Source organism: Anguilla anguilla, chromosome 8 (assembly GCF_013347855.1).
Source record: "Anguilla anguilla isolate fAngAng1 chromosome 8, fAngAng1.pri, whole genome shotgun sequence".
NCBI lineage: Eukaryota > Metazoa > Chordata > Actinopteri > Anguilliformes > Anguillidae > Anguilla > Anguilla anguilla.
The window spans coordinates 1214417-1239072 of record NC_049208.1 but is presented as its reverse complement, the minus strand read 5'-3'; the positions used below and the strand labels follow the sequence as shown (position 1 = coordinate 1239072).

Sequence of the window (24656 nt, the reverse complement as noted above, 5' to 3'; positions counted from 1 at the left end):
GACAGAGATTTATTATTGATGCTGAAATGATTCTCACACTCAGTGAGTTTGGACAGACGCCAGAGGGGGTCAGTTAAATGTTGCAGAGAAGCACAAGATTAAAGGCACTGATGTCTGGGAGGGACAAAGTGCAGTCATAGCACTGCTGTAGGAAGGAAGCTCGAAGCTGAAGCACAGCAGCCAATCAGGAGCCAAAAAAAGGATGGGTAGCAGCTCCTGATTGGTCTTTATTTCACATGTATGCTATTGACTGTGACATCTCCTTCAATCCAAATAAAATCGTATTGTTTGTCACCCAGACGGTTGGGGAACTGCAACACATGGCCATTATGTTGATTAATGTAAAATTTGTCATCGCCAAAGAAAATGGTCACCTGGAAGAGAGGAGGAGAGATCATAGGAACAGTTAAAAGGGGGCTGGGGAGAGAAGCAGGAGAGTTAAGTTACCAAAGAAAAAACAGTCCAGTTCACACAGAGCTCACTACAACTGCAGTGAAAAACAACAAAATAAGCCCATGAGTGATCTAAGTATAAATATCTAAATCTATATGATGCAGCTCTTGATCTTCATTTATATTATTTATATTTATATCAGTTTCAGTAAAAAGCAATTTTGCATAATTGGTCTAAAATACTGAGATAGATTGGCGGTCTGTTCTGGGTGTATTCCTGCCTCTCGCCCAATGTACAGTGGGAGAGGCTCCAGCACCCCCCCACAAAATGTATAATTTGAATGATTTAACACTGAATAGGCTAATTTGGCTGGAATATTTCTCATGAAGCTCTTCTATGAGGGTACATTATAAAAAAAGAAAAGTTAATCGCCTGCAAGTCCGTGCTTGTAAACCTGCATTCGTGCAGTCTCAACAAATGAACAGAAGCTGGCCATGAGCATGTTCATTTTGATGATGTTCTGGTCAAACATTATGAGTTAACCATGGCTCACGTTCCACCCTACACCCTACTCGCTGGCCATATTGGGATGGCAGGTATACCATCCCGCCAAGTTACGCCTTGGCGGGGGCATGCCCCATACCTATACAGCACCGAGAGTTTGGCACTTTTCAGGGTTCCCCACAGAAATAACCACAACAGCCACAGACACTCAGCCCTTAAAAACATTAAATTCTGTACATTCTGACCCCATTTCAACAGACAGATTTCATAAACATATACTGATGTCTGGGAGAGACAAAGTGCAGTCATAGCACAGCTGTAGGAAGGAAGCAGGAAACAGAAGCAGATCAGCCAATCGGGAGCCGGAAAGAGGATGGCTTGCACCTCCTGATTCTAATTCACACATATGCTCCTGATTGTGACTTCTCCATCAATGGAAATGGTATCATATTGTTGGTCAGCCAGATGGTTGGGGAACTGCAGCAAATGGCCATTATGTAGATTAATGTAAAATCTGTCATCGGCGAAGGTAATGGTCATCTGGAAGAGAGAAGGAGAGATCATAGGAAAGGAGAGAAGGCGAGTTAAGTTACCAAGAAAGAAAGTTAACACAATCCAGTTCACATAGATCACACTGTGACTACACTGAGAAACAATGAAGTAACAAGCCTACAAAGAATAAACATCAAAATCTATTTGATGCAGGACTTAATCTTGATGTATATTAGTTATAGTTATATTTATATCAGTTTCTGTAAAAACTAACTTTGCATAATTGGACACAAACGTTATAGTTAATTTCCTTGAACAGTTGCAGCAGGGTCAACACCAGGGTATCTCAGATGGACGGGTATTTCAGGTTTGTGGGGCCTATTCACTTGACTTTGCAAATGTTATTTACATCACATGGACAACTCTGTACACATTAATATTGTTCAGCCTGCCAACCAGGGGTGGGGGAATTTGCTATTGCAATCTGTGTTTGGGGGGGTACAAGTGCCTATTTGGGGGAAAATTGCCCCTCAGTGCCCCCTATGACGCTGAAACCAAATTGCAGGCTGATCCGTTGAACACAGGTACAGAGGACTGGACAAATTCTCCTTTCAGCACGTCCAAATCAGTGTCTCCCTGTCCGAGGCCTCACCTCAAACTCTTGCCCCCACTGGAAAGGGAAGTTGTTCGACCTCACTGAATTTTGCCATATCTCATCCTTCCTGCAGCTCAGGACGATGACTCGATGTTCATCTTGATAGTCGAAGCGTGCGTCGCAATGCAGCGCAATGTTGTCTTTTGAGTCGTATACATTGATATTGAAACTGGGAGAGGAAGAGAGACACACTAGGGATGGATGATGGATGATCAAGGATGAAGATGGCAAGTGATTTAACAAAAGCATTAACAGTTGGCACCAATGACTCACCGAACGATATTGGGTTTGGGGACTCCTTTGACCTTCAGTTCCATTCCTGGCTTGAAGTCCACAATTTTAAACTTCAACTCCTGTTCAAACAGAAAAAAAGGAAAATTTATGGTGAAAAATAGTTTGTTTTCTTGTGATTACGTACTGTGAAGACATGCAAATTTATCTGGATTCCGTACATTGACTCTTTCACGTATCTTAGGCAGTAGACATTAGAAAGTCAACAATATCACAGTTCAATCAGCAGGGAGGCAGAACTGTGTAAGGAATCTCCTGCATGTTAGACAGAGCTGGGGCTAGCAACACCCTGAGACACAGGGACTCTGTTATGCGACTGATTAACTATCAAACAATTAGCTGAATAACCTCTCTTCTAACTGTATCTGTTGTGTAAATATTTTTTCACTCTATTTCACATTAATATTATTTCAATGATAAGATTTGACTTGGATTTACTGAAACCAAACTAATTAATCATCTGTTGCAGCATTTGCAGTGTCTATTTTTCAGCTTTTAGAAAAATCCAAAATCCTACACACTTACGCTCATCTTGGCGGTTCAGTTGCTGATTCTTCACTGGTGTGCAGCTCTGAATTCAATGCAGTGTGTGAAATGTAAGGCGAGGTTTGCGTATTTATATGCTTCTGGGACAATTGGGGGTGGGGGGGCGTTCCTGGAATCTGAAAGCAAAACTATAAGTGAATTTTATTCAGTTTCACTTTCATTTGCGGCGTTCTCTCTCTCTCTCTCTCAAATTCAAAATGCTTTATTGGCATGAAATACACTTGTACTTATTGCCAAAGCGTACACATAGAAACAGGAACAGGAAACATGAAATACGAACAACATTGTGGAAACGACAACAATGCAATCAACAGTGTGGCAATGACCACAACGAGTAGGCTATACAATAATAACAATAATAAAATCATAACAATAATAATAATAATAATAATAATGTAAAAAAATAAATTTTTTAAAAAAAAGATAGAAATTAATAAATAATTAAAATAAATATATTTGTGGTGGTCAACCAGTGTCCCTCAGATTATGGCAGGCCGAGATGTACTTTGCTGCTAGTGGAGCCGTTGGCCTTTCTCCTAGCAGGATTTGCATTTTTTCCTCATTTGTTTGGGAAAGTAAGTCTTTTATAATTAGAGAAAATTTGTTGAAATAATGTGTCCTCATTTCTGAATATTTTTCACAATGTAGGAGAAAGTGCATCTCTGTTTCCACCTCTCCTGTCTTACAGTGACCACATATACGTTGTTCTTTTGGTAACCATTAGTTTTTGTATCTGCCTATTTCAATTGCAAGCGTGTGGTCATTGAGCCTGTACTTGGTCAGGATCCGTCTCTGCTTTTCTATCTCTGACAGAGAAGAGATACTCTGCCTGTGCGTATTTTCTATTTAGGGCCCGATAACAATTCAGTTTATTTTGGGATTGTGTTTCTTTGTTCCAGTGGTCCAGATAGGAGTTTTTAATGTGTTTTATAATTTGGTTGACTCTAATGGGCTGTTGTGAAGCAGTGCTGGTCTGAAGCTGGTTTGCATTAGTATGTGTTAATGTTAGTCTAGAGAGGTTCAGAACCAGCTGACTGAGGGGATACTTTCCTGGGCTGAGCTCTTGGGTTTGGAGTGCCAAGAATTGTAAGGAGTCTGTTGGACTCATTTTTAGATGTTCAATAAAGTTTAATGCCCTTTTTTGAATTTGAATGAGAGTCGGAAATCTGCCTAATTCAGCCCTGCATGCATTGTTAGGGGCATTTCTATGTACTTTTAGTATGTTTTTACAGAATTCTGCATGCAGGGTTTCAGCTGGATGTTTCTCCCACTTGGTGTAGTCTTGCTGACTGAGTGGACCCCATATTTCACTTCCATACAGCATGATAGGCTGGATGACACAGTCAAAGATTTTTAACCAGATTCTAATGGGAATATTTATTGTATGGAATCTCCTTTTAATCGCATAAAAAGCCCTGCGGGTTTTTTCTTTTAATGCATTCACTGCTAGGCCAAAGCTCCCTGACGCACTGATTTTTAGTCCTAGGTAATCGTAGCTTAGTGTGTGTTCTAGGACGGTGTTTCCTAGAGTAAAGAGGTATCTGTTTTCCTGAGATCTGGGCTTTTTTTGGAAGATCATAATCTTTGTCTTTTTCAAATTTACTCTCTCTCTCTCTCTCTCTCTCCGTCCTCAAATAACATCCAGCTGAATCAATGAAAAATGTGTGAAATGTAATCGGCATTAAAGAGCCACTATATATAACACCACTAACTAGCATAGAATATATTGTAAAACATGTTCATCAAGTTGACTGGAGGGTGAATTTGTGATCCTTAAAGTATGTTCATACACAAGATCTGTAGTAAGAACTGGACCCCCCTTCCCCAGAGAACAGTGTCACATGCCGTGACTACCCTGGAAGGGACAGAAGGGCTGGACACGGGGAGATGCGGAAATTCCTGATTTAACTTCCTTGTTGTTTAGGGATAAGCCAGGGGTAGCAGATTCTGTGTGTGTGACTGCGTGTGTGTGTATATGCATGTGTGTGTGTGTGTGTGCACTGAGTCTCTCTCTCTCTCTCTCTCTCTCTCTCTCTCTCTCTCTCTCTCTCTCTCTCTCTCTCTCTCTCTCTCTCTCTCTCTCTCTCTCTCTCTCTCTCTCTCTCTCTCTCTCTCTCAATCTCTCTCTCTCTCTCTCTCTCTCTCTCTCTCTCTCTCTTCCCCTCTTCTCCCCCCACCCCCCCCCCCCCCAAAGCTACCCCTCCAAAGGGCCTACTGGACCAGACGGGTAATTCCCTCCCCAGGTTGGTGCGATTGGAGGAAACTGGAGAACTGTGCCCGTCCAAAAGCAGTTTACAGTTCATATGTGTGCAAGCAGACGAGCAGCTACGGCTTAATTATAACAGAGTCTGTACAGCTCCCAGGTGCAAAATAGACCAGTTGTCATTTTCTGCAAATAAATGCTCTAAATGAGCATTTATTTGGAATTTGGGAGAAATGCTGTCAGTAGTTTATAGAATAAAACAAAACAAATAACAAATAACTTGAATTTTAAATCTGGTTTTCAAAAAATAAATATTTATTTTAAAAAATTATCTTATGTCTTATATCTGTTTCAGAAACAAATACTGCATAACAGGATGCAGAAGGCCAAATGGTCATTTCCTTAAATGAATACACATCAGAGGAAACGGGGGGGGGGGGGGGGGAGTGGCAGTTAAATATAACCTTATTTTGGAGAACAGTGAATGTAACAAATTATGATTTGTCAAGCTGAAGGTAAACACGAAAGTGCTGAATATTGTATAAATGCTCAGACGGAAAGTCCCTCTGTGATGTTATTTGAGTGTTATAAATGCTCAAAGCGACTTCCATCTGTGGGATTCTGAACATTAATATTTTTGTGTGAACTCCCCTTCTGCAGAATAAAGAATATTGAGTTTTCCAGTGCTTTGCACTTTTTCCTTGAAATCTAACAGCATTACCACACAACAACCTGTTCAAATATTAACTTCAATATTTTTTTGTAGACAGTTCCTTATTTTTTTCTGAGGAATTATTACCTCACAGATTTGTCATTGTTCTCTAACTCAGAAATTCCACAACCTGCAAACATGCTGGAGACCTGACTGAAAAATGAAAGGGCAGAGAGGCTCTCTTGTGTGGGTGGGGATGGCAGATTTAACCTGTGCGCACTGATTAACTCACTACGCACAGGTGCAGCCACCCCTGTTCCTGGGCCCAATTAGCCTGGCCAATTATCTAATTCATAACCAATTATCTAACTAGCCAGGTCTAATTAGCTTGACCCAGGGCAGGTGTGGCTGCTTAAACCAGCCATCCCCACACCACACTAAACATTAAACTTTTCATGTGACTAACCATCCCTATACACTCAGCAAAAAAGTGCAGTGGAGTTTTATTCTTTCAGGATCAAATGTACCCTGATTCATGAACGCAGATCCCGAGTCAGACAGGGGACACACAAAGCCCCCAACTATGGGAAAACATCACATGGTCCCCCTCAATATTATCATGTTGCATTGGGTGGTACTATTAGTATCCCCCCCCCCAAAGAATCCGAAAGTTAATTTCCTGTGTGTTTGACCCACCCCAATGTTTAAATGAGATCTACATCCTTACCCTGAAAGTACAAAAATATTCTATTTGGCTACTGATAAGTACATTTTACGAATTCATTCAGTATTGCTAGCAAGGGGTAGCATTGTATGTACCTATAAAGTTCCACTCCAGTGACAAGCATGCGCACATCTCTTTGCACTTCTTGTTCCTTTTTTTCTGAGAGTGTACCATAAATTACATTACAGGCATTTAGCAGACGCTCTTATCCAGAGCGACTTACACAACTTTTTTACATAGCACTTTACATTGTATCCATTTATACAGCTGGATATATACTGAAGCAATGCAGGTTAAGTACCTTGCTCAAGGGTACAACGGCAGTGTCTTACCCGGGAATCGAACCTGCGACCTTTCGGTTACAAGCGCAGTTCCTTACCCACTGTGCCACACTCCGTCCTAAATACATGCAGTATTACGGATCAACAAGAAATAAAGTATTTTCTCAATTTTTACTACAGCTGCCCTCAGATGTCGTCCTTCTCTAAGAATGTGGAGTACCTTTCAGGACTGTGGATGAAGGTTTGACGGGGGAAATGAGCGTGGGAGACTCCCTCTGGTCAAGCTCGAATGTTGCATGAACACAGGCAGAAATAAGTTCATACAATATCACAGAGAGGGCTGAACCCTCAGCCACATTTATGATGTTGTGGTCAAACATTATGAAAGGGTATCCATGGTTTACCTTCCAGACTACTTTTTTTTTGGTAGGAATTTGAATAAGACACTAGAGGAAGTAATGTTTTGAAAATCCTTGTGTGACATGAAATGGTTGCCATTGCCAATCCTCAGATCTGAACCCAAGAGTGCATTTTACATTCCATCACACTACAATCACTTAGCAGACATGCTTATCCAGTGGGATGTACAACAGTGGAGAACATCAGTTTAACTCTCAGGAACACAAAAATGCGATACCACCAAAAAGGCACATTTATAATCAATAAGTGTAATAAAAAATATATATATTTGTATTGTAACTGAACAAAGTGCGACTTGATTACACAGTTAAAGCTATAGCATTACTCAAAAGAAAGAAAAGAAAATAAATAACGAGAGAGAAAAAGGTTATCTAAAGGGGGTCAGGGGAGCTATGGTGCAGTCTGAAGAGGTCTGAACTGCCATGATGTTCTCAGAGAGGAACAGTCTGGTGTCCAGTGCCACTCTGAGAATCCTGGCAGATGAAGAGGGTGACACTGTGGAGCCATCCAGGGTGAAGGACAGGTCCAGCAGGGTGATGGACAGGTTCAGCAGGGTGAAGGACAATTCCAGCAGGGTGAAGGACAGGTCCAGCAGGGTGAAGAACAGGTCCAGCAGGAGCGGGAGGACTTAGCATTTATAGGAGATTCTTGAACAGAGTCTCTCATGGAAGAATGGTGCTGTATCCCTCCTGAAGAACAGCAGATACAGGTAGACTCTGTATGAATACCTCTGTATTTACGTGTACACCTTTTTGGCCTCTTTGGCCACTGCTTTTAACTACAGAATGGGAGCCTGGTTAAAAACACAGCCAGAATAATGATAGCGATGATTCCATAAAATGATTGAAATAAAAAATGAGGCAGCTCTTCATTAGGACTGTTTTCTTCATCTGACAGGACAACCAGGCTTCCTTTAACCACTTCTGAAACCACTTGCTATCTTAAGCAGTGACTGCGGTGCAAGATGAAGTCTACGACAAGGTGAATACTTTGCTTTTTTACTAAAATAATGCATTGTAAAACAGGCTTCTCTGAAATGAATCTCACCTGGATGAAGGACAAAGTTCATTAGAGGCAAAATGAATGAAGTTCCACTGACACAGATCTCATTGTTGGAGGGTGAATATTGATGGATTCCTTGCTGACCATTAACATTTCAGTTGGCAGCGTTATTTTATATTTCTCAGTAATTACTGTGTAATTATTCAGTAATTAACTCATCACATGTAAGCAAAGACAAAATCCAGCATATGCAACATGACTGTGATAGAGCCATAGTGGCAAAGCTGCCAGTCATGATTTCCAACAGTTCCCTGGACTGAGCCCCCAGCCCCCCAACCCCCAACCCCCCCAGCCCCCAAGCCCCCCAGCCCAGGCCCAACCCCCCAGTCCCCAGCCCCCAAGCCCCCCAGCCCCCCAGTCCCCAGCCCCCCAGTTTGATCAGCTGTCATTCCCATCCTGGCCCTCTGGGACCAGACCATAATTCTTTGTGGGTCAGTATCAGGGAACGTGCATGCAGCTGATACTCAGCAGGCCAGCCTCCAGCCCCCCAGCCCCCCCAGCCCCCCAGTCCCCAGCCCACCAGCCCCCAACCCCCCAGCCCCCAGTCCCCCAGTTTGATCAGCTGTCATTCCCATCCTGGCCCTCTGGGTCCAGTCCATCGTTCTTTGTGGGTCAGTAGCAGTGTATGCAGTTGCTACTCGGCAGGTCACTTTATTTCAGCCCCAGAGCAGTCGTCGTTTTCTACATGACTCTTCATCACATCATATAAACCAAATCATTCTTTTTCTGTGCATGTCCGTGTGGCCACTGGTTACTGAATTGCAGCTGTGAGCTGCACGTTCGGTGAGCTGCACGTTCAGTGATTACAATGCAGTGTGTAAAATGTAAGGCGTGATTCCTGTATGTATACGCTTCTGGGGCGATTGGGGGGGGGGGGGGGGGTTTAGAAATCTGAGTCAAAATAGCAACGAAGACAAAATGAAATTAATTTATACAGTTTCGCTTTCAGCTGCGGCGTACTCTGGCTCTCTCTCTCTCTCTCTCTCTCTCTCTCTGTCCTCAGATAACATCCAGCTGAGTTAATCTGCTCAGGGAATGTTTGGGGAAAGTCCGGGGAATGTTAGGGGAATACCCAGGGAAAAAGTGCAGTCATAGCACAGCTGTAGGAAGGAAGCAGGAAACAGAAACAGAGCAGCAAATCAGGAGCCAGAAAGGAGTTGGCTCGCACCTCCTGATTGGTCTTTATTTCATAAATAGGCCATTGATTGTGACATCTCCATGGAACCTTATGGAATCATATTGTTTGCCAGCCAGACGGCTGGGGAACTCCAACACATTGCCATTGTGTAGATTAATGTAAAAACTGTTATCAGCGAAGGTAATGGTCATCTGGAAGAGAGAAGGAGAGATCATAGGAACAGTTAAAATGAGGCTGGGGAGAGAGGAGAGTTAAGTTACCAAAGAAGAAACAGTCCAGGTCACACAGAACTCACTACAGCTGCAGTGAAAAACAATTAAATAAGCCCATGAGTGATCTAAGTATAAATATCTACATTTATATGATGCAGCTGAATTGAAGCTGAATAAGACTTGAATGATTTAACACTGAATAATTTGGCTGGAATATTTCTCATGAAGCTCTGCTATGTGGGTACATTATTTCTGCCCTCCCCCCTTCAAGGGTCTATATCTCTAACATGCAGGGTTGTGAGGGGCAGTTTTCCTGAGAATGGAGGCTAAAGATTTCTGGGTGAAGTGTCTCTTTTTAACGTGTTACAGAAGTGCTTTTGCTTTAGCAGTTGCAGCAGGCTCAGCACCAGGGTATTTCAGACGGGTGGGTAAAAGTGCAGCGCAATGTTTTCTCTGGAGTGGCCCACATTGATCGAGAAACTGGGAGAGTAAGAGAGACACACAAGGGATGGATAATGGATGATCATGGATGAAGACGGCGAGAGATTTAGCGAGTGTTAACAGTCCTAATAGAGACAGAGGCACCAGTGACTCACCGAGCGCCATTGGGTTTGGGGATTCCTGTGACCTTCAGTTCCATTCCTGGCTTGAAGGGTGCAATTTTCAGCTCCACATCCTGTTTAAAACAGGAAAATGTTCACTTCACTGGTGTGTGGCTCTGAATTCAATGCAGTGTGTAAAATGTAAGGCGTGATTCCTTTATTTATACACTTCTGAGACAATTGGGTGGGTTTCCAGGAATCTGAGTAAAAACAGCAACAAAAACAAAATAAAATTAACTCATACAGTTTCGCTTTCAGCTGCGGCGAACTCGGGCTCTCTCTCTCTCTCTCTCTCTCTCTCTATCGCTCTCTCTCTCTCTGTGTTGCAGGGGAGTGGCGTGGTCCTCTAATTGTCCTGAATTCCCCCCTCCAAAAGCCAAATCAGAGAGTTTTACAGTTCATATGTGTGCAAGAGCAGCTACGGCTTAATTAGAACAGAGTCTGTACAGCCCCCAGGTCCAAAATAGACCAGTTGTCATTTTCTGCAAATAAATGCTCTAAATGACAATATTTTTATTTGGAATTTGGGAGAAATGTTGTCAGTAGTTTATAGAATAAAACAAAAATGTTAATTTTACTGAAATACATACCTATAAATAGTAAAACCAGAGAAACTAATCATTTTGCAGTGGTCTCTTAATTTTTTCCAGAGCTGTATATTGTAACTAAATAAAGTGCGACAGAAAAACTACGATTACACAGCTAAAACTGTAGCATTACTCAAAAGAAAAAAAAAAAAATTATAACAAGAGAAAAAAGGTTATTTAAAGGGGGTCAGGGGAGCTATGGTGCAGTCTGAAGAGGTCTGAACTGCCATGATGCTCTCAGAGAGGGACAGTCTGAGATTCCTGACCGATGAAGAGGGTGACACTGTGGAGCCATCCAGGGTGAAGGACAGGTCCAGCAGAGGTGGGGGAGGGGGGGGGGGGTGTCTTAGCATTTATAAACTCCTCAGAAAAAGTTTTGAAATTTGTGTTTGGTGGATCATATCTCTGTTGTTACTGTATTATTAGCATTGTATCTTATATCATTGGAAAGCCTGTTCATTACCCTTTACAATGATGTCCCATCTGTAAGGATCATGCATTTGTAGGATAAGCAGCACAGCTGATTATGTGGGTGGGGTCCCAAGTGAAATGTGGCAAATTTCCCTGCCAATGTCAAACAGTGTATTCTCCTGTTGGTATTGACTCTATTGTTTTGAGTTGTTTGGGGGATTGGATGATTGAACTCTCTATCAGTAATAAGGAACAAACAAGACATATTGGTAATTTTACGCTTTATTCATTGAACAAACAGTCAGGAGCCTCAGTAGCGGGTGGAAGAACCATACACAAACCACAACAGCCTGGCACCTCCTCCTCATGCTGGCCACCAGCCTGGTCACGCGTTGCTGTGGGATGGCATTCCATTCCTCAACCAGGATTCTTCGCAGGTCAGCCAACGTGGTTGAATGGAATGGCCTGCCCACAGCTCAGACCTCAACACAATTGAACACTTGTGGGATCAGCTCGGGCGTGCTATACGTGCTAGAGTGACCAATGCAACCACGTTGGCTGACCTGCGACGAATCCTGCAGATTAGGAGATTCTTGAACAGTGTCTGATTTGACTCTTGTGGGAGAATGTTACCACATCCCTCCTGAAGAACAGCAGATACAGGTAGACTTCACGCCATAGCAGATATACGCTGTTCTCATGTCCATGATGGTCCACCACCCTCGTAATTTAACTGTGCATTGATGCTTCCAGCTTTTTGGTCAGTACTTTTAGCTACAGCATGGGAGCCTGGTCAAAAAACAAAGCCAGATTAATAAAAATTGAGACGGTTTTCTTCATCAAACAAAAAGTGTCACAACAAAAGCCCAGAACCCAGGTTGTAAACCCAGAGGTGAGCAGCACTGAGTAATGATGAGTCAAGGCTGACATCTAGTGGTGCTTTTAGTGAAATGCAGCAGAGCAAAGAGCAGTGGCGGTGATGTCTACAACCACACAGCAACGGACCCAGAGCCGTAGACAGAAAGAGTTGCTATTGACGGCTCTGAACGGACCAATCTCGGCAAAGAGCCCATCTGTCTTCTCATTGGCCCTCTGTCACTCCCTGTCTTCTCATTGGCCCTAATGTCTGTGTGCTTCATAAATTATGCATTTTAAACACATACATGTGCAAATTACAAACATAATTCATAGTAATATTCATTTATAAATGAATATACAGTACTGTGCAAAAGTCTTAGGCACCTGTGAAAAAAATGCTGTACAGCTAAGATGCTTTCAAAAATAATGAACTGAAAGGTTATAAATATCGAAAAAACTATATCAAGAGCAGTAAATAGTTCAAAACTAAATAAACTCAATGTTTGGTGTGACGACCCTTCGCCTTTAAAACTACATCAATTCTCTTAGGTACACTGTCTGGCAGTTTTATAAGAAAATCGGCTGGTAGGTTGTTCCAAGCATTTTCGGAGATCTTGCCACAGTTCTTCTGCAGATGTTGTCTGTTTCGCTGGCTTCTGGCTCTCCAGGTAATCCCAGAGATCCTTGATCAAGTTTTTATCTGAAAAGTAGTCTATTACTTAAAATATTACTTTAACAAAATACAAACATGTATCTGTATAATTTCATTTTTTTGAAAATTCATGTTTGGAAATCTCAAATTTGCTCTTTTCTACTGACACACTAATGCAGAAAACAAAAAATAAACATCTAAGACCAAATATATGCTATATATTGTATTTAAAAATCTAGGGTGCTTAAGACTTTTCCACAGTACTGTACTTTCCAGAGAGTATGTGTGATAAACCCAGAATGACTTCAGTTGGGTGGCTCAGATACAGAAAGCATTCACTCCAAGGGCAAGATACCCCACTCTGAGTCTGATGAGAGAACAGGATTCATTTAATTATTTCACGCAACCACCTGCTTTCTTAAGCTGTTACTAAGGCACAAGATGGTGGACATCTACTTTTTTCTTAAATAAAAAGTAGAAACATAAATAAGACACAATGGTTTCCCAGCCAATACCTAATCCTCCCGTGGTGGGAAGTATGAAAACTTTGCTGCTGATTGGATAAAAAAAAAGTATGTGAACTCTCTTTAACTTAGGCTTCCTGTCATAGCATTTCTTTCCTTTGGTTCTTTTTGTGAAACAATTAAAAAATGTCTTTAAAAATATTTTATACAGAATGATGAAACATAATTAATATAACATTTATAAACAATGTTTGGCATATTTATTCTTATCGTTATCACATCATTCTTGATTAAATCAACTTTGTTGTCAAAAAATACCACTTTTAATTTGAAATGCTGCAATAGCTTTTTACGAATGAACAGAGTTTTCTCCAGATTTCCTTACTGAAGGCAGGTCAGGACTGTGAAATGAACATGAGAAGGACAAGACGGTTTTGTGATTGCTTCAGTTTATTAAGCAGCAGAACAAAAAAAGATGAAAGGTTTACAGATATTTGAACACCATCCACCAAATACCAATCATGTCTGCTGTGATATAAAGTGGAAGTCTTTCAGTCACTGAAAGATCTTCAGCTTTTGCACAGTGTGGTACAGCATGGTAACACTGGCTGTGTCTTTGAGGCTAATCCACTGAAATTTGACCGGCATTTGAGAGCCTGCATTTCCCTGCATCACTGAAGACAACAGAGTGGTCCGAGTCAATATAGGCGCTGTCTGTCATCTGCACAGAGTCCTCATAATACACAATGACATACATTGGCTGATTTGAGGAACAGCTGACGTAACTTTTGGGAGGGATCTGCACAAATTTGACATGAGCGTCGTCTTTGAACATCAAGCCCCCGGAGGAGTGTTTCATAGTCAAGGCAGCGACTCCGATCGGGTCTTTGCTGTAGTAGACGCGCAGGGGCCTTGCCGTCTCATTGGACACATGCATGTTCCCCATCTCTGCTGCTGAGAGAGAGAGAGAGAGAGAGAGAGAGAGAGATAACTACAAACACATATACACATACACTAACATGCAATACATATTTGCACATATACACACACACAAATACATACACATGAATAAATATAGAAAGGGAATGGATGTCTGTGTGTGTGTGAGAGACAGGGAGATAGTGAGACATATTTCAATTACAGTACAGTATATTTCCCACTGCTGGCTCTGCCCCTGTCTGGCTATCCTAACCGGTGCTGAAATGTCTTCATTGAGCTCACCTGAAGAGATGGGACTGTTTCACATGTTGCTAGGCTCAGTTGTGTAATTTTTCACCTTTATTTTCCTCTTTGCTTTTCCAATTTGTTTATCCCTGGTTTCAAAATAAAAGCCAAGTTTATTCCCTTAGGTAATTCCTGTATGGTGCTGCTCTTATTGCACCTGTCTCGGTTTCCTCTACTGACTGTCCTCTTTCAGGGATTCAATATGCAAACATATACTGTGTAGAAAGCTATAACACACTAAATGTGTCAAATTGATATTTTCATATTTGTTAAATCTATATTTCTTAAGTCGCATCATTTATTAAAACTTTGAGACTTACCATGTTGTTTCACATACACAGTTGTTGAATTCACACTTCATGTACACAAAATTCATGGCAAAGAAAGCAATATTTTTCTACCACTCGGTGAAAACTTTAATTAAAAGGACACGCTGTAAGACAGGCTTGTCTGCACTTGATCTCACCTGCTCAGGTAGGTGGCTGGGTGTGGTCACAGGTGGAGGTCTCAGGCTGGTGTAGAGCTGAAGATCAAAGGTGTTCTGGATGCCCTTCTCTCTGCACCTGGCCTTATATTCTTTCTGGAGATAAAGGTGTGGCCAGTAATGGCTCATCTGTTTGGGAAGTCACAATTTCCAAGAATACTTCACTTATAAATAAATTAGAAATCACGCCAGTTATGGTCTCACTGGAAATGTAAGGCATGATGAAATATTTGTGGTATTATTGCATTGTAAGATACGCTTAACCCATGCCATGCACTCATTTGGGATTGTATGTGAAATGCAAATGGTGCTTTTGTGGTAAAAATAGTAAAGCATTCATTTTATATATTTTTTTACAATTTAACTAGTTAAGCCATTAATGCTTTGTATTAATAAATTAGATTCAGATGAATGAAATTATCTAACTTTGACGTGTGCAGAAAACACACTACATACACTGCTTGGCCAAAAAAAAAAGTCGCCGTTTGGATTTTTTGGGACAGTGCCCACTATACAAGCCTCTGGAGGTAGTGTTTATGATCTGGGGTTGACTGTGCGACTTTTTTTTTTTCAGTGTACAGCCATTATTGATACCCACTTATTCCTGGTCAGGGTTGTGGCAGGTGCTGGAGCCTATCCCAGCATGCATTGGACCACCCAGGACAGGGCTGCCCAATCCTGTTCCTGGAGATCTACCATCCTGTAGATTTTCATTTCCACCCTCATTTGGCACACCAGAGTCTGCTGTTAGCAACTTAAGGAGGTGTGCTTTGTTAGGGCTGGCGTCCAGATCACCTAATACAACTTTCTCATTTTTACATTGTATCCACTTTGGGTGGAGGTGCAGAGCACTATTTTACTTACGCTGCAGGCCAATGGTATTAGGCTACGTATGGTTTCAAAAAGCTTAAGGTAGATAGAATTTCAGTCAATTTAACTAACCCTCCAAATCCCTCCCATTACTAATTTGAAAAATGATTGGATAGACTTCCAATAATTTGTTTAATTGCAATTAAAGCCAAAGTAGGAATTTTTAGGAAAGCCATGTGTAGGATTATTTTCAAGTAAAACTGATCTTTTTGTGTTATTGTAGGTATACATATATATTAAATTAATTCTTCTCTACCTATGGTTTAAAAAACAAAAAACAACAAGTGGCCTAATACTTTTAGCCCGTATTGTCTGGTTTCTCAATTCTCAATAATGACAGTATTTTTTATTATCGCATTGAGTTGCTAGACAAATATAATATTTATGTGTATGGAAAAGGGAGTATGACATAGTAATTAGGGTTATACCTAATGGTCCGTTAACGCTGCTAAGACACAACTGTAGTGACAATTGCAGAAGAATCCCATGTGGTGGACATTTCTGGGACTGCCCTCTCTTGGTTCACTTCCTATCTTGCAGATAGGTCCTACCAGGTCACCTGGATGGGGTATGTCTCTGCACCTCATCCCTTTGTTACAGGAGTCTATTACATTACATTTATTTTGCAGACAATTTTATCTAAAGCGACGTATAATAAGTGCAAAATGAAGGTCATTAGAACAACTACAAGACACAGGTCCGATAAGGTACAATACTCATTATGTAACAGTTATTCATAGCCATGAACTCATTAAGTCCAGTCCATTCAAAACTAAAATTTAAGATTTAATTAATATATTTATTTTTAAAATCACAAACCGGGGGTTAAAATTAAATGTTTAATGCTTAAATCTCAGGTTCTAAATTAAATATTTAGCTTTTTATTAAAACCAAGATTGACATTTAACTTATTATTAATTTTACCAAAAATGTTTGATAAAATATTTATATCTTAAATCTTCCGTTCCAGATTAATATTTCTACTTTACATGCACTGGATATGGTTTACCATACTGCTTTGCACTTCATGTCAGGTGCTAAATCCTTATTCCATAATCGTCTCTCATATGATTGATCTTGGTTGTACCTACATCTGCGCCGATTAATTCATTGGTATGTATTCATTGATAAAACAATTTAAAAAAACTTCCTTCTGACCTCAGCTGTCTCTGAATTAGAACTCACATAATTATCAGCTCTACTCTAAGGATGTGCTACTCTTTAAAGTCTCATGTCCCTCTACTCAATTCCGAAAACTGGGCTTCAGATATTTTGCATTTTATAGTTGGAACAATCTGTAAAATAAATCTGAAAATTGACAGATAAATTTCATTTCTTGATTTTAAACGTGTAATTCATGTATGATCCTGCTGTCCACCTCTGCTTTGTTTTTTAGTTCTGTTATACTATTGTTTCGTTTCCCATTTGATGCTTGTAACTTCTTCGTCATCTGTGTTGTTCGGTAACTTTGTGTTTCATCTGGGTGTTCCTGGTTCCCTGAAGGTTGATTTAAATAAAATAGATCTTAGATTGAACATTTAACTTCATTTAAAAAAAAATCCCAAGTCTTGGTGAACAATGTAAATATTTGCCCAAAAATAAATATTTGTTTATGTTAATTTTCTGTTCCAAATATTTAGCTTATGTCTTAAATCTTAGATCTTATAGAAACAAAGTTTTAACATTTAATCTAAATCTAAAAAATGTAATCACACAAATCTTGGTAAAAAATATAGATATTTAACCAAACATAAATATAAAGACTTCCTCTCTCTCTCTAAAGCAGTCAATCTAACCTTATTAACCTTATCAGGAAGAACAGTGAACGTGACAAATTATGATTTGTCAAGCTGAAGGTAAAAACACAGTTGCTGAATATTGTATAAATGCTCAGAGGGAAAGTCCCTGTTCAAAGTTCCTTTGTGAAACTTTGAACATAGATCTTTTTGTGTGAACTTGCCTTCTGCAGAATAAAGAATACTGATTGTTTCCTGTTCCTGCCTACTAATTCAGGCATACTCTAACAGTATTACAACACAACAACCTGTTCAAATATTAACTTAAATCTTTTTGTAGCCAATTTAATTATTGTTTTTATGAGGAATTATTACCTCACATGTTTGTCTTTGTTTTCTAACTCAGAAATGCCACAAACTGCAAACATGCTGGAGACCTGACTGAAAAATGACAGGCCAGTTCCTGGCCACACGCTCACCCAGACCAGCAGCCAACAAAGGGCCCCATGGACTCCCTGGAGCTGGGACTCCAGGGCAACACCAAACCTACCCCCAGGAAAGACCTCACTGGGCAGTCAGGTGGGGAGACCAGAGGGGTGGAGAAAATCAGGTGAGCAGCTGCCTAAATTACCTGCATACTGCATTGCTGACAATAAGTAAGCAATTTACTTGACAAACCTAAACATTAAACTTTTCATGTGTCTAACCATCCCTATACATCCCTATAATGTAATACACTCAGCAATAAAAGTGCAGTGGAGTTTTATTCTTTCAGGATCATATGTACCCTAATTCATGAACGTAGATCCCGAGTCAGACAGGGGACACACAAACCCCCCAACTTTGGGAAAACATCACATGGTCCCCCTCAATATTATCATGTTACACTGGGTGGTACTATTAGTACCCCCCCCTCCCCCCCAAAAAAAATCCGAAAGTTAATTTCCTGTGTGTTTGACCCACCCCAATGTTTAAATGAGATCTACAGTCCCCTCCAAAAGTATTGGAACAGCAAGGCCAGTTCCTTTGTTTTTGCAATACACTGAATACATTTGGGGTTGAGATAAAAAGATGAACATGAGACAAGAGTTCAGAATTTCAGCTTTTATTTCCTGGTATTTACACCTTACACCTAGTTAAACTACTTAGAACATAGCACCATTGGTATCAGACCACCCAATTTTTAGGTGAGCAAAAGTATTGGAACAGAGAGTATTTAAGTAAATGAAAGCAAATGACACTTAATATTTGGTAGCATATCTCTTGCTTGCAATAACCGCATCAAGCCTGTGACCCATTGACATCACCGAACTGTTGCATTCTTCTTTTGTGATGCTTTTCCAGGCTTTTACTGCAGCCTCTTTCAGTTGTTGTTTGTTTTGGGGGGTTTTCCCCTTCAATCTCCTCTTCAGGAGGTGAAATGCATGCTCAATTGGGTTAAGGTCTGGTGATTGACTTGGCCAGTCTAAAACCTTCCACTTTTTCTCCCTAATTAAATCCTTTGTTCTGTTGGCAGTGTGTTTTGGGTCATTGGCATGATGAAGTTCCTCCCAATTAGTTTGGACGCATTTCTCCGTAAGTTGGCAGACAGAATGTTTTTGTAGACTTCTGAATTCATCCTGCTGCTACCATCATGAGTTACATCATCAATAAAGATTAGTGAGCCCACTCCAGAAGCAGCCATGCAAGCCCAAGCCATGACACTTCCTCCACCTTGCTTCACAGATTAACTTATATGTTTTGGATCATGATCAGATCCCTTCTTTCTCCACACTTTGGCCTTTCCATCACTTTGGTAGAGGTTAATCTTGGTCTCATCAGTCCATAAAACTTTGTTCCAGAACTTTTGTGGCTCATCTCTGTACTTTTTGCAAATTGTAATCTCGTCTTCCGATTCTTACTACTGATGAGTGGTTTGCATCTTGTGGTATAGCCTCTATATTGCTGCTCTCTAAGTCTTCTTCGAACGGTTGATTGAGATACCTTCACCCCTGTCCTGTGGAGATTGTTTGTGATGTCACTGACTGATGTTTTGAGGTTTTTCTTCACAGCTTTCACAATGTTTCTGTCATCAACTGCTGTTGTTTTCCTTGGTCGACCTGTTCGATCTGTTGCTCAGAACGCCAGCGGTTTCTTTCTTTTTCAGGACATTCCAGGTTGTCGTACAAGCTATCCCCAATGCTTGTGCAATGGCTCTGATCGATTTCCCCTCTTTTCTAAGCTTGCTTTTCTCCCAAAGACAGCTCTCTGGTCTTCATGTTAGTTTATCTTTCATAACACAAAAATACCAGGAAATAAAAGCTGAAATTCGGATCTGTCATCTCATGTACATCTTTTGACCTCGCACTCAATTGTCTTCAGTGTATAGCAAAAACAAAGGAACTGACCTTGCTGTTCCAATACTTTTGGAGGGGACTGTATGTATATTTGTGCTTCAACCTTTTTGGCCACTGCTTTTAACTATAATGGGAGCCTGGTTAAAAACAAAGCCAGAATAATGATAGTGATGACTCCATGAAATGATTGAAATAAAAAATTATGCAGCTTCGTTAGGACTTTTTTCTTCAGCAAACAAAAAGGGTGACAACAAAAGCCCAGAATCCAGGTTGTGAACCCAGAGGTGCTCATCACCGAATGATTGTGAGTCAAGCCTGACATCTAGTGGTGCTTTTAGTGAAATGCAGCAGAGCAAAGCGCAGCGGTGGTTATGTCTACAACGACAAAGCAGTGGTTCAGTCTCGGCAAAGAGCCTCTCTGTCTTCCCATTGGTTCTCTGTTGCTCTCTGTCTTCTCATTGGCTCTAATATTTTTGTGCGTGTGATCTCGTTTTTTTAAACATATAAATGTGGAAGTTAGAAACATAATTCGCAGATAAGGAAAGAGTCCAATCTGAGTATGTTTGATAAACACAGAATGACTTTTCTTGAGTGGCTCAGATACTGAAAGCACTCACTCCAAGAGCAAGATGACCCACTGTGAGTCTGACAGGACAACCAGGCTTCCTTTAACCACTTTTGGAGCCACTTTCTTAAACGGTTATTAAGCCAAAAGATGAAGATGGACATTTACTTTTTTCCAAATTAAAAAGAAGAAATAATTATCACATCATATAAGCCAAATTATTCTTTTTCTCTGCGTGTCCGTGTGGCCACTGGTTATGGAATTGCGGCTGTGAGGTGCACGTTCAGTGAGGTGAAAGTTCAGGCCCCAGGTGCTTCAACATCTCTCCTTTTATGGAGAAACCTGACCTGAATGTCCTCAGATAACATCCAGCTGAGTTGATGAAAAATGTGTGAAATGTAATCGGTATTAAAGAGCCAGAATAAACACCACTCACTAGTCTAGAAAATACTGTAAAACATGTTTATCAAGTTCTGACGTCATAAAAGCCTGTTCATACACAAGATCTGTAGTAAGAACTGGACCCCCTTCCCCCAATGAACAGCCACACACCATGAGTAGATTTGCTCATGACAGAGATTTATTATTGAAGCTGTACTGATTCTCATACTCAGTGAGTTTGGACAGACGCCAGAGGGGGTCAGTTAAATGTTGCAGAGGATTAAAGGCACTGATGTCTGGGAGGATGCAGAAACAGATCAGCCAATCGGGAGCCAGAAAGGGGCTGGCTAGCACCTCCTGTTTGGTTTTTATGCCATAGATAGGCCATTGAGTAAGACGTCTCCATAGAACCATATGGAATCATATTGTTTGTCACCCAGACGGTTGGGGAACTCCAACACATCGCCATTGTGTATATTAATACTAAATCTGTCATAAGCCAAGGTAATGGTCACCTGGAAGAGAGAAGGAGAGATCATAGGAAAGTTAAAATGAGGCTGGGGAGAGAAGCAGGAGAGTTAAGTTACCAAAGAAGAAACAGTCCAGGTCACACAGAACTCACTACAGCTGCAGTGAAAAACAATTAAATAAGCCCATGAGTGATCTAAGTATAAATATCTAAATCTATATGCCGCAGCTCTTGATTTTAATTTATTGTATGTATGTTTATTTCCATAGCTGTAAGGACTTATTTTACATAATTGGTCTTGAATAAAGATCATAATGTAGTAAGAGATTAAGTAGTATATGAGTTGAATGATTTAACACTGAATAATTTGACTGGAATATTTCTCATGAAGCTCTGCTATGTGGGTACATTATTTCTGCCCTCCCCCCTTCAAGGGTCTATATCTCTAACATGCAGGGTTGTGAAGGGCAGTTTTCCTGAGAATGGAGGCTAACGATTTCTGGGTGAAGTGTCTCATCACATCGTATTATGCAAGTGCTTTTACTTTAGCAGTTGCAGCAGGGTGGGCACCATGGTATTTCAGACGGGTGGGTATTTAAGATTTGGAGGCCTATTCCCTTACCTTTGCAAATGTTATTTACATTAATATTTAAATAATGTATGAACAAGACATTGAAGAACTCTGTACATATTAAAATAGTTTAGATCACCAACCGGGGCTGGCGGAATATCTTATAACAATCTAAGATATGGGGGGTGGGGGGGGGGGGGGGGGGGAGCAGTGCCCCCCTATGATGCTGATACCAAATTGCAGGCTTATCGATTGAACACAGGTACAGAGGACTAGACAACGTCTCCTATCAGCGCCTTAAACTCAATGTCTCCCTGTCCGAGGCCTCACCTTAAACTGCTGCCCCCAATCGAAAGGGAAGTTCCAGTCTTTCACTCCGTTTTGCCACTGCCCATCCTTCCTGGTGTTCAGGACGATTACTCGTTGGTCACCGGCATAGCTGAAGCGTACGTCAAAGTGCAGCGCAACGTTATCTTTGGAATGGCCCACATTGATCGAGAAACTGGGTGAGAAAGAGAGACACACAAGGGATGGATGATCATGGATGGAGGACGGAGTGTGGCACAGTCGGTAAGGAACTGGGCTTGTAACCGAAAGGTCGCAGGTTCGATTCCCGGGTAAGGACACTGCCGTTGTACCCTTGAGCAAGGTACTTAACCTGCACTGCTTCAGTATATATCCAGCTGTATAAATGGATACAATGTAAAGTGCTATGTAAAAAGTTGTGTAAGTCGCTCTGGATAAGAGTGTCTGCTAAATGCCTGTAATGTAATGTAATGGATGAAGACGGAAGAGATTCAGCAAGAGCGTGAATAGTGCTAATAAGGACATAGGTGTAAATGACTCACCGATCGCACCCGTGTTTGGGGACTCCTCTGACCTGCAGTTGCATTCCTGCCTTGAAGGGCACAATTTTCAACTCCTCATTCTGTTTAAAACAGGAAAATTGAAAAATGTAAATGTATCTTTTTCACTTCTCTTAGGCAATAAGACATTAGAAAGTCAACAATATCACAGTTTAATCCGCAGGGAGGCAGAACTGTGTGATGAATCTCCTGCATGTCAGACAGAGCTGGGGATAGCTAGACACAGGGACACAAGGTTTCTTGATTAAATAACTACTAAACAACAGACTTAACTGCTAACTACTTAACTGCATCTACTGTGCAAGTATCCTCTTTCTTTATGTCACATTAAGATTATTTCACTGATAAGATTTGACTTGGATTTACTGAAATCAAACTAATTACTCATCTGTTGCAGCATTTACAGTGTCTATTTTTCAGCTTTTAGAAAAATCCAAAATGCTCCACACTTACGCTCATCTTGGTGGTTTAGTTGCTGATTCTTCACTGGGGTGTGGCTCTGAATTCAATACAGTGTGTAAAATGTAAGGCGTGATTCCTGTATTTATACGCTTCTGGGGCGATTGGGGGGGGGGGGGGGGGGTTAGGAATCTGGGTCAAAATAGCAACAAATACAAAATGAAAGTAACTTATACAGTTTCGCTTTCAGCTGTGGCATGCTCGGGGTCTCTCTCTCTCTGTCCTCAGATAACATCCAGCTGAGTTGATGAAAAATGTGTGAAATGTAATCGGCATTAAAGAGCCACTATAAACACCACTAACTAGCATAGAATATATTGTAAAACATGTTCATCAAGTTGACTGGAGGGTGAATTTGTGATCCTTAAAGTATGTTCATGCTCAAGATCTGTAGTAAGAACTGGACCCCCCTTCCCCAGAGAACAGTGTCACATGCCGTGACTACCCTGGAAGGGACAGAAGAGCTGGTCAAGGGGAGATGCAGAAATTCCAGATTTCTCCGGCGTTTTATTTTGGTCACAAGGGAGAGAGAGCAATTGGAAAAAACAAACAAAAAAACATTCGCCCTCACCCTCACAGTGCAGTCAGAATGAGTGCATTATCATAGGAGGGCACTGGAACTGCACTATAGATTTTACTGTGGACAGGACCAGCGAGGAGCCTCATTTACAGTCGTCCTCCTGCCTCTCTAGCCTGGTCACATGGTTTGATCTAGCTGATGCATGGAGACTTAAGCACCCTACCACAAGGCAATATACCTGGGTGAGGATAGCTGATGGTAGAGTTAGTGCAGCCAGGCTTGATAGGATCTATATCTCTCAAAATTTTATTTCAAGACTATTTAAGAGTTTTATCTACCCTGTTACTTTTACTGACCATCATCTTGTAACAGTGGATATCTGTCTGTCCCAGACTGTGAAGGCTACATCATATTGGCATTTTAACAACAAGCTACTACAAGATAGGGCCTTTTGTGAAAAATTTGAATTTCTTTGGGAGTGCTGGAGAAGAAGAAAAGGGGAATTTGTTTCACTAGGTCTATGGTGGGAGGTGGGGAAAGCTCAAATTAGAATTTTTTGTCAACAATACACATCACATTCTACAGCAATTATTAAAGGAGCAGTGCAGGGCCTTGAACAGGACATTAAGAATATGGAGAGTTGCTTGATTGAGGAAGATAATTCTGGTAGGAGGGACCTTTTGCAACAGAAACGACAGGAGTTGAGTACCTTGTTGCAAGAAAGAGTAAAGGGAGCATTAGTGAGAGCCCGGGTCACAAACATAAAAGACATGGACGCCCCTAGTTCTTTCTTTTTTAACTTAGAGGACTGGACAAAGTCTCCTTTCAGCACGTCCAACTCAGTGTCTCCCTGTCCGAGGCCTCACCTCAAACTCCTTCCCCCACTGGAAAGGGAAGTCTTTTTCTATCACTGGGTTTTGCCAGCCCCCATCCTTACAGGAGTCCAGGACGATGACTTGATGTTCACCAAGATAGTCGAAGCGCGGGTTAAAGTGCAGCGCAATGTTTTCTCTGGAAGAAGAAATGGT

General features: G+C 41.0%; 2 protein-coding genes across 2 annotated transcripts in view; both read right to left on the bottom strand.

The window, feature by feature from the left end:
• Positions 1 to 1180: 1180 nt before the first annotated feature.
• Positions 1181 to 24656, bottom strand: part of LOC118232837 (galactose-binding lectin l-1-like) — a 36722-nt gene continuing 13246 nt past the window's right edge. The window contains exons 1-4 of the mRNA XM_035427996.1: positions 2861 to 2968; positions 2318 to 2397; positions 2042 to 2213; positions 1181 to 1437 (exon numbers count right to left, since the gene is read on the bottom strand). Of these exons, the coding sequence (XP_035283887.1) occupies positions 1291 to 1437; positions 2042 to 2213; positions 2318 to 2397; positions 2861 to 2866 (405 nt within the window). The 5' untranslated portion in view covers positions 2867 to 2968 and the 3' untranslated portion in view covers positions 1181 to 1290. Of the gene's footprint in view, positions 1438 to 2041; positions 2214 to 2317; positions 2398 to 2860 lie in introns of the transcript that reaches the window.
• Positions 20921 to 23207, bottom strand: LOC118232838 (galactose-binding lectin l-1-like). The gene is made up of 4 exons (XM_035427999.1): positions 23103 to 23207; positions 22632 to 22711; positions 22114 to 22285; positions 20921 to 21258 (listed from the first exon to the last, which is right to left on the bottom strand). Exons 1-4 carry the CDS (start codon positions 23106 to 23108, stop codon positions 21112 to 21114), a joined length of 405 nt encoding a protein of 134 aa, XP_035283890.1. The 5' UTR covers positions 23109 to 23207; the 3' UTR covers positions 20921 to 21111.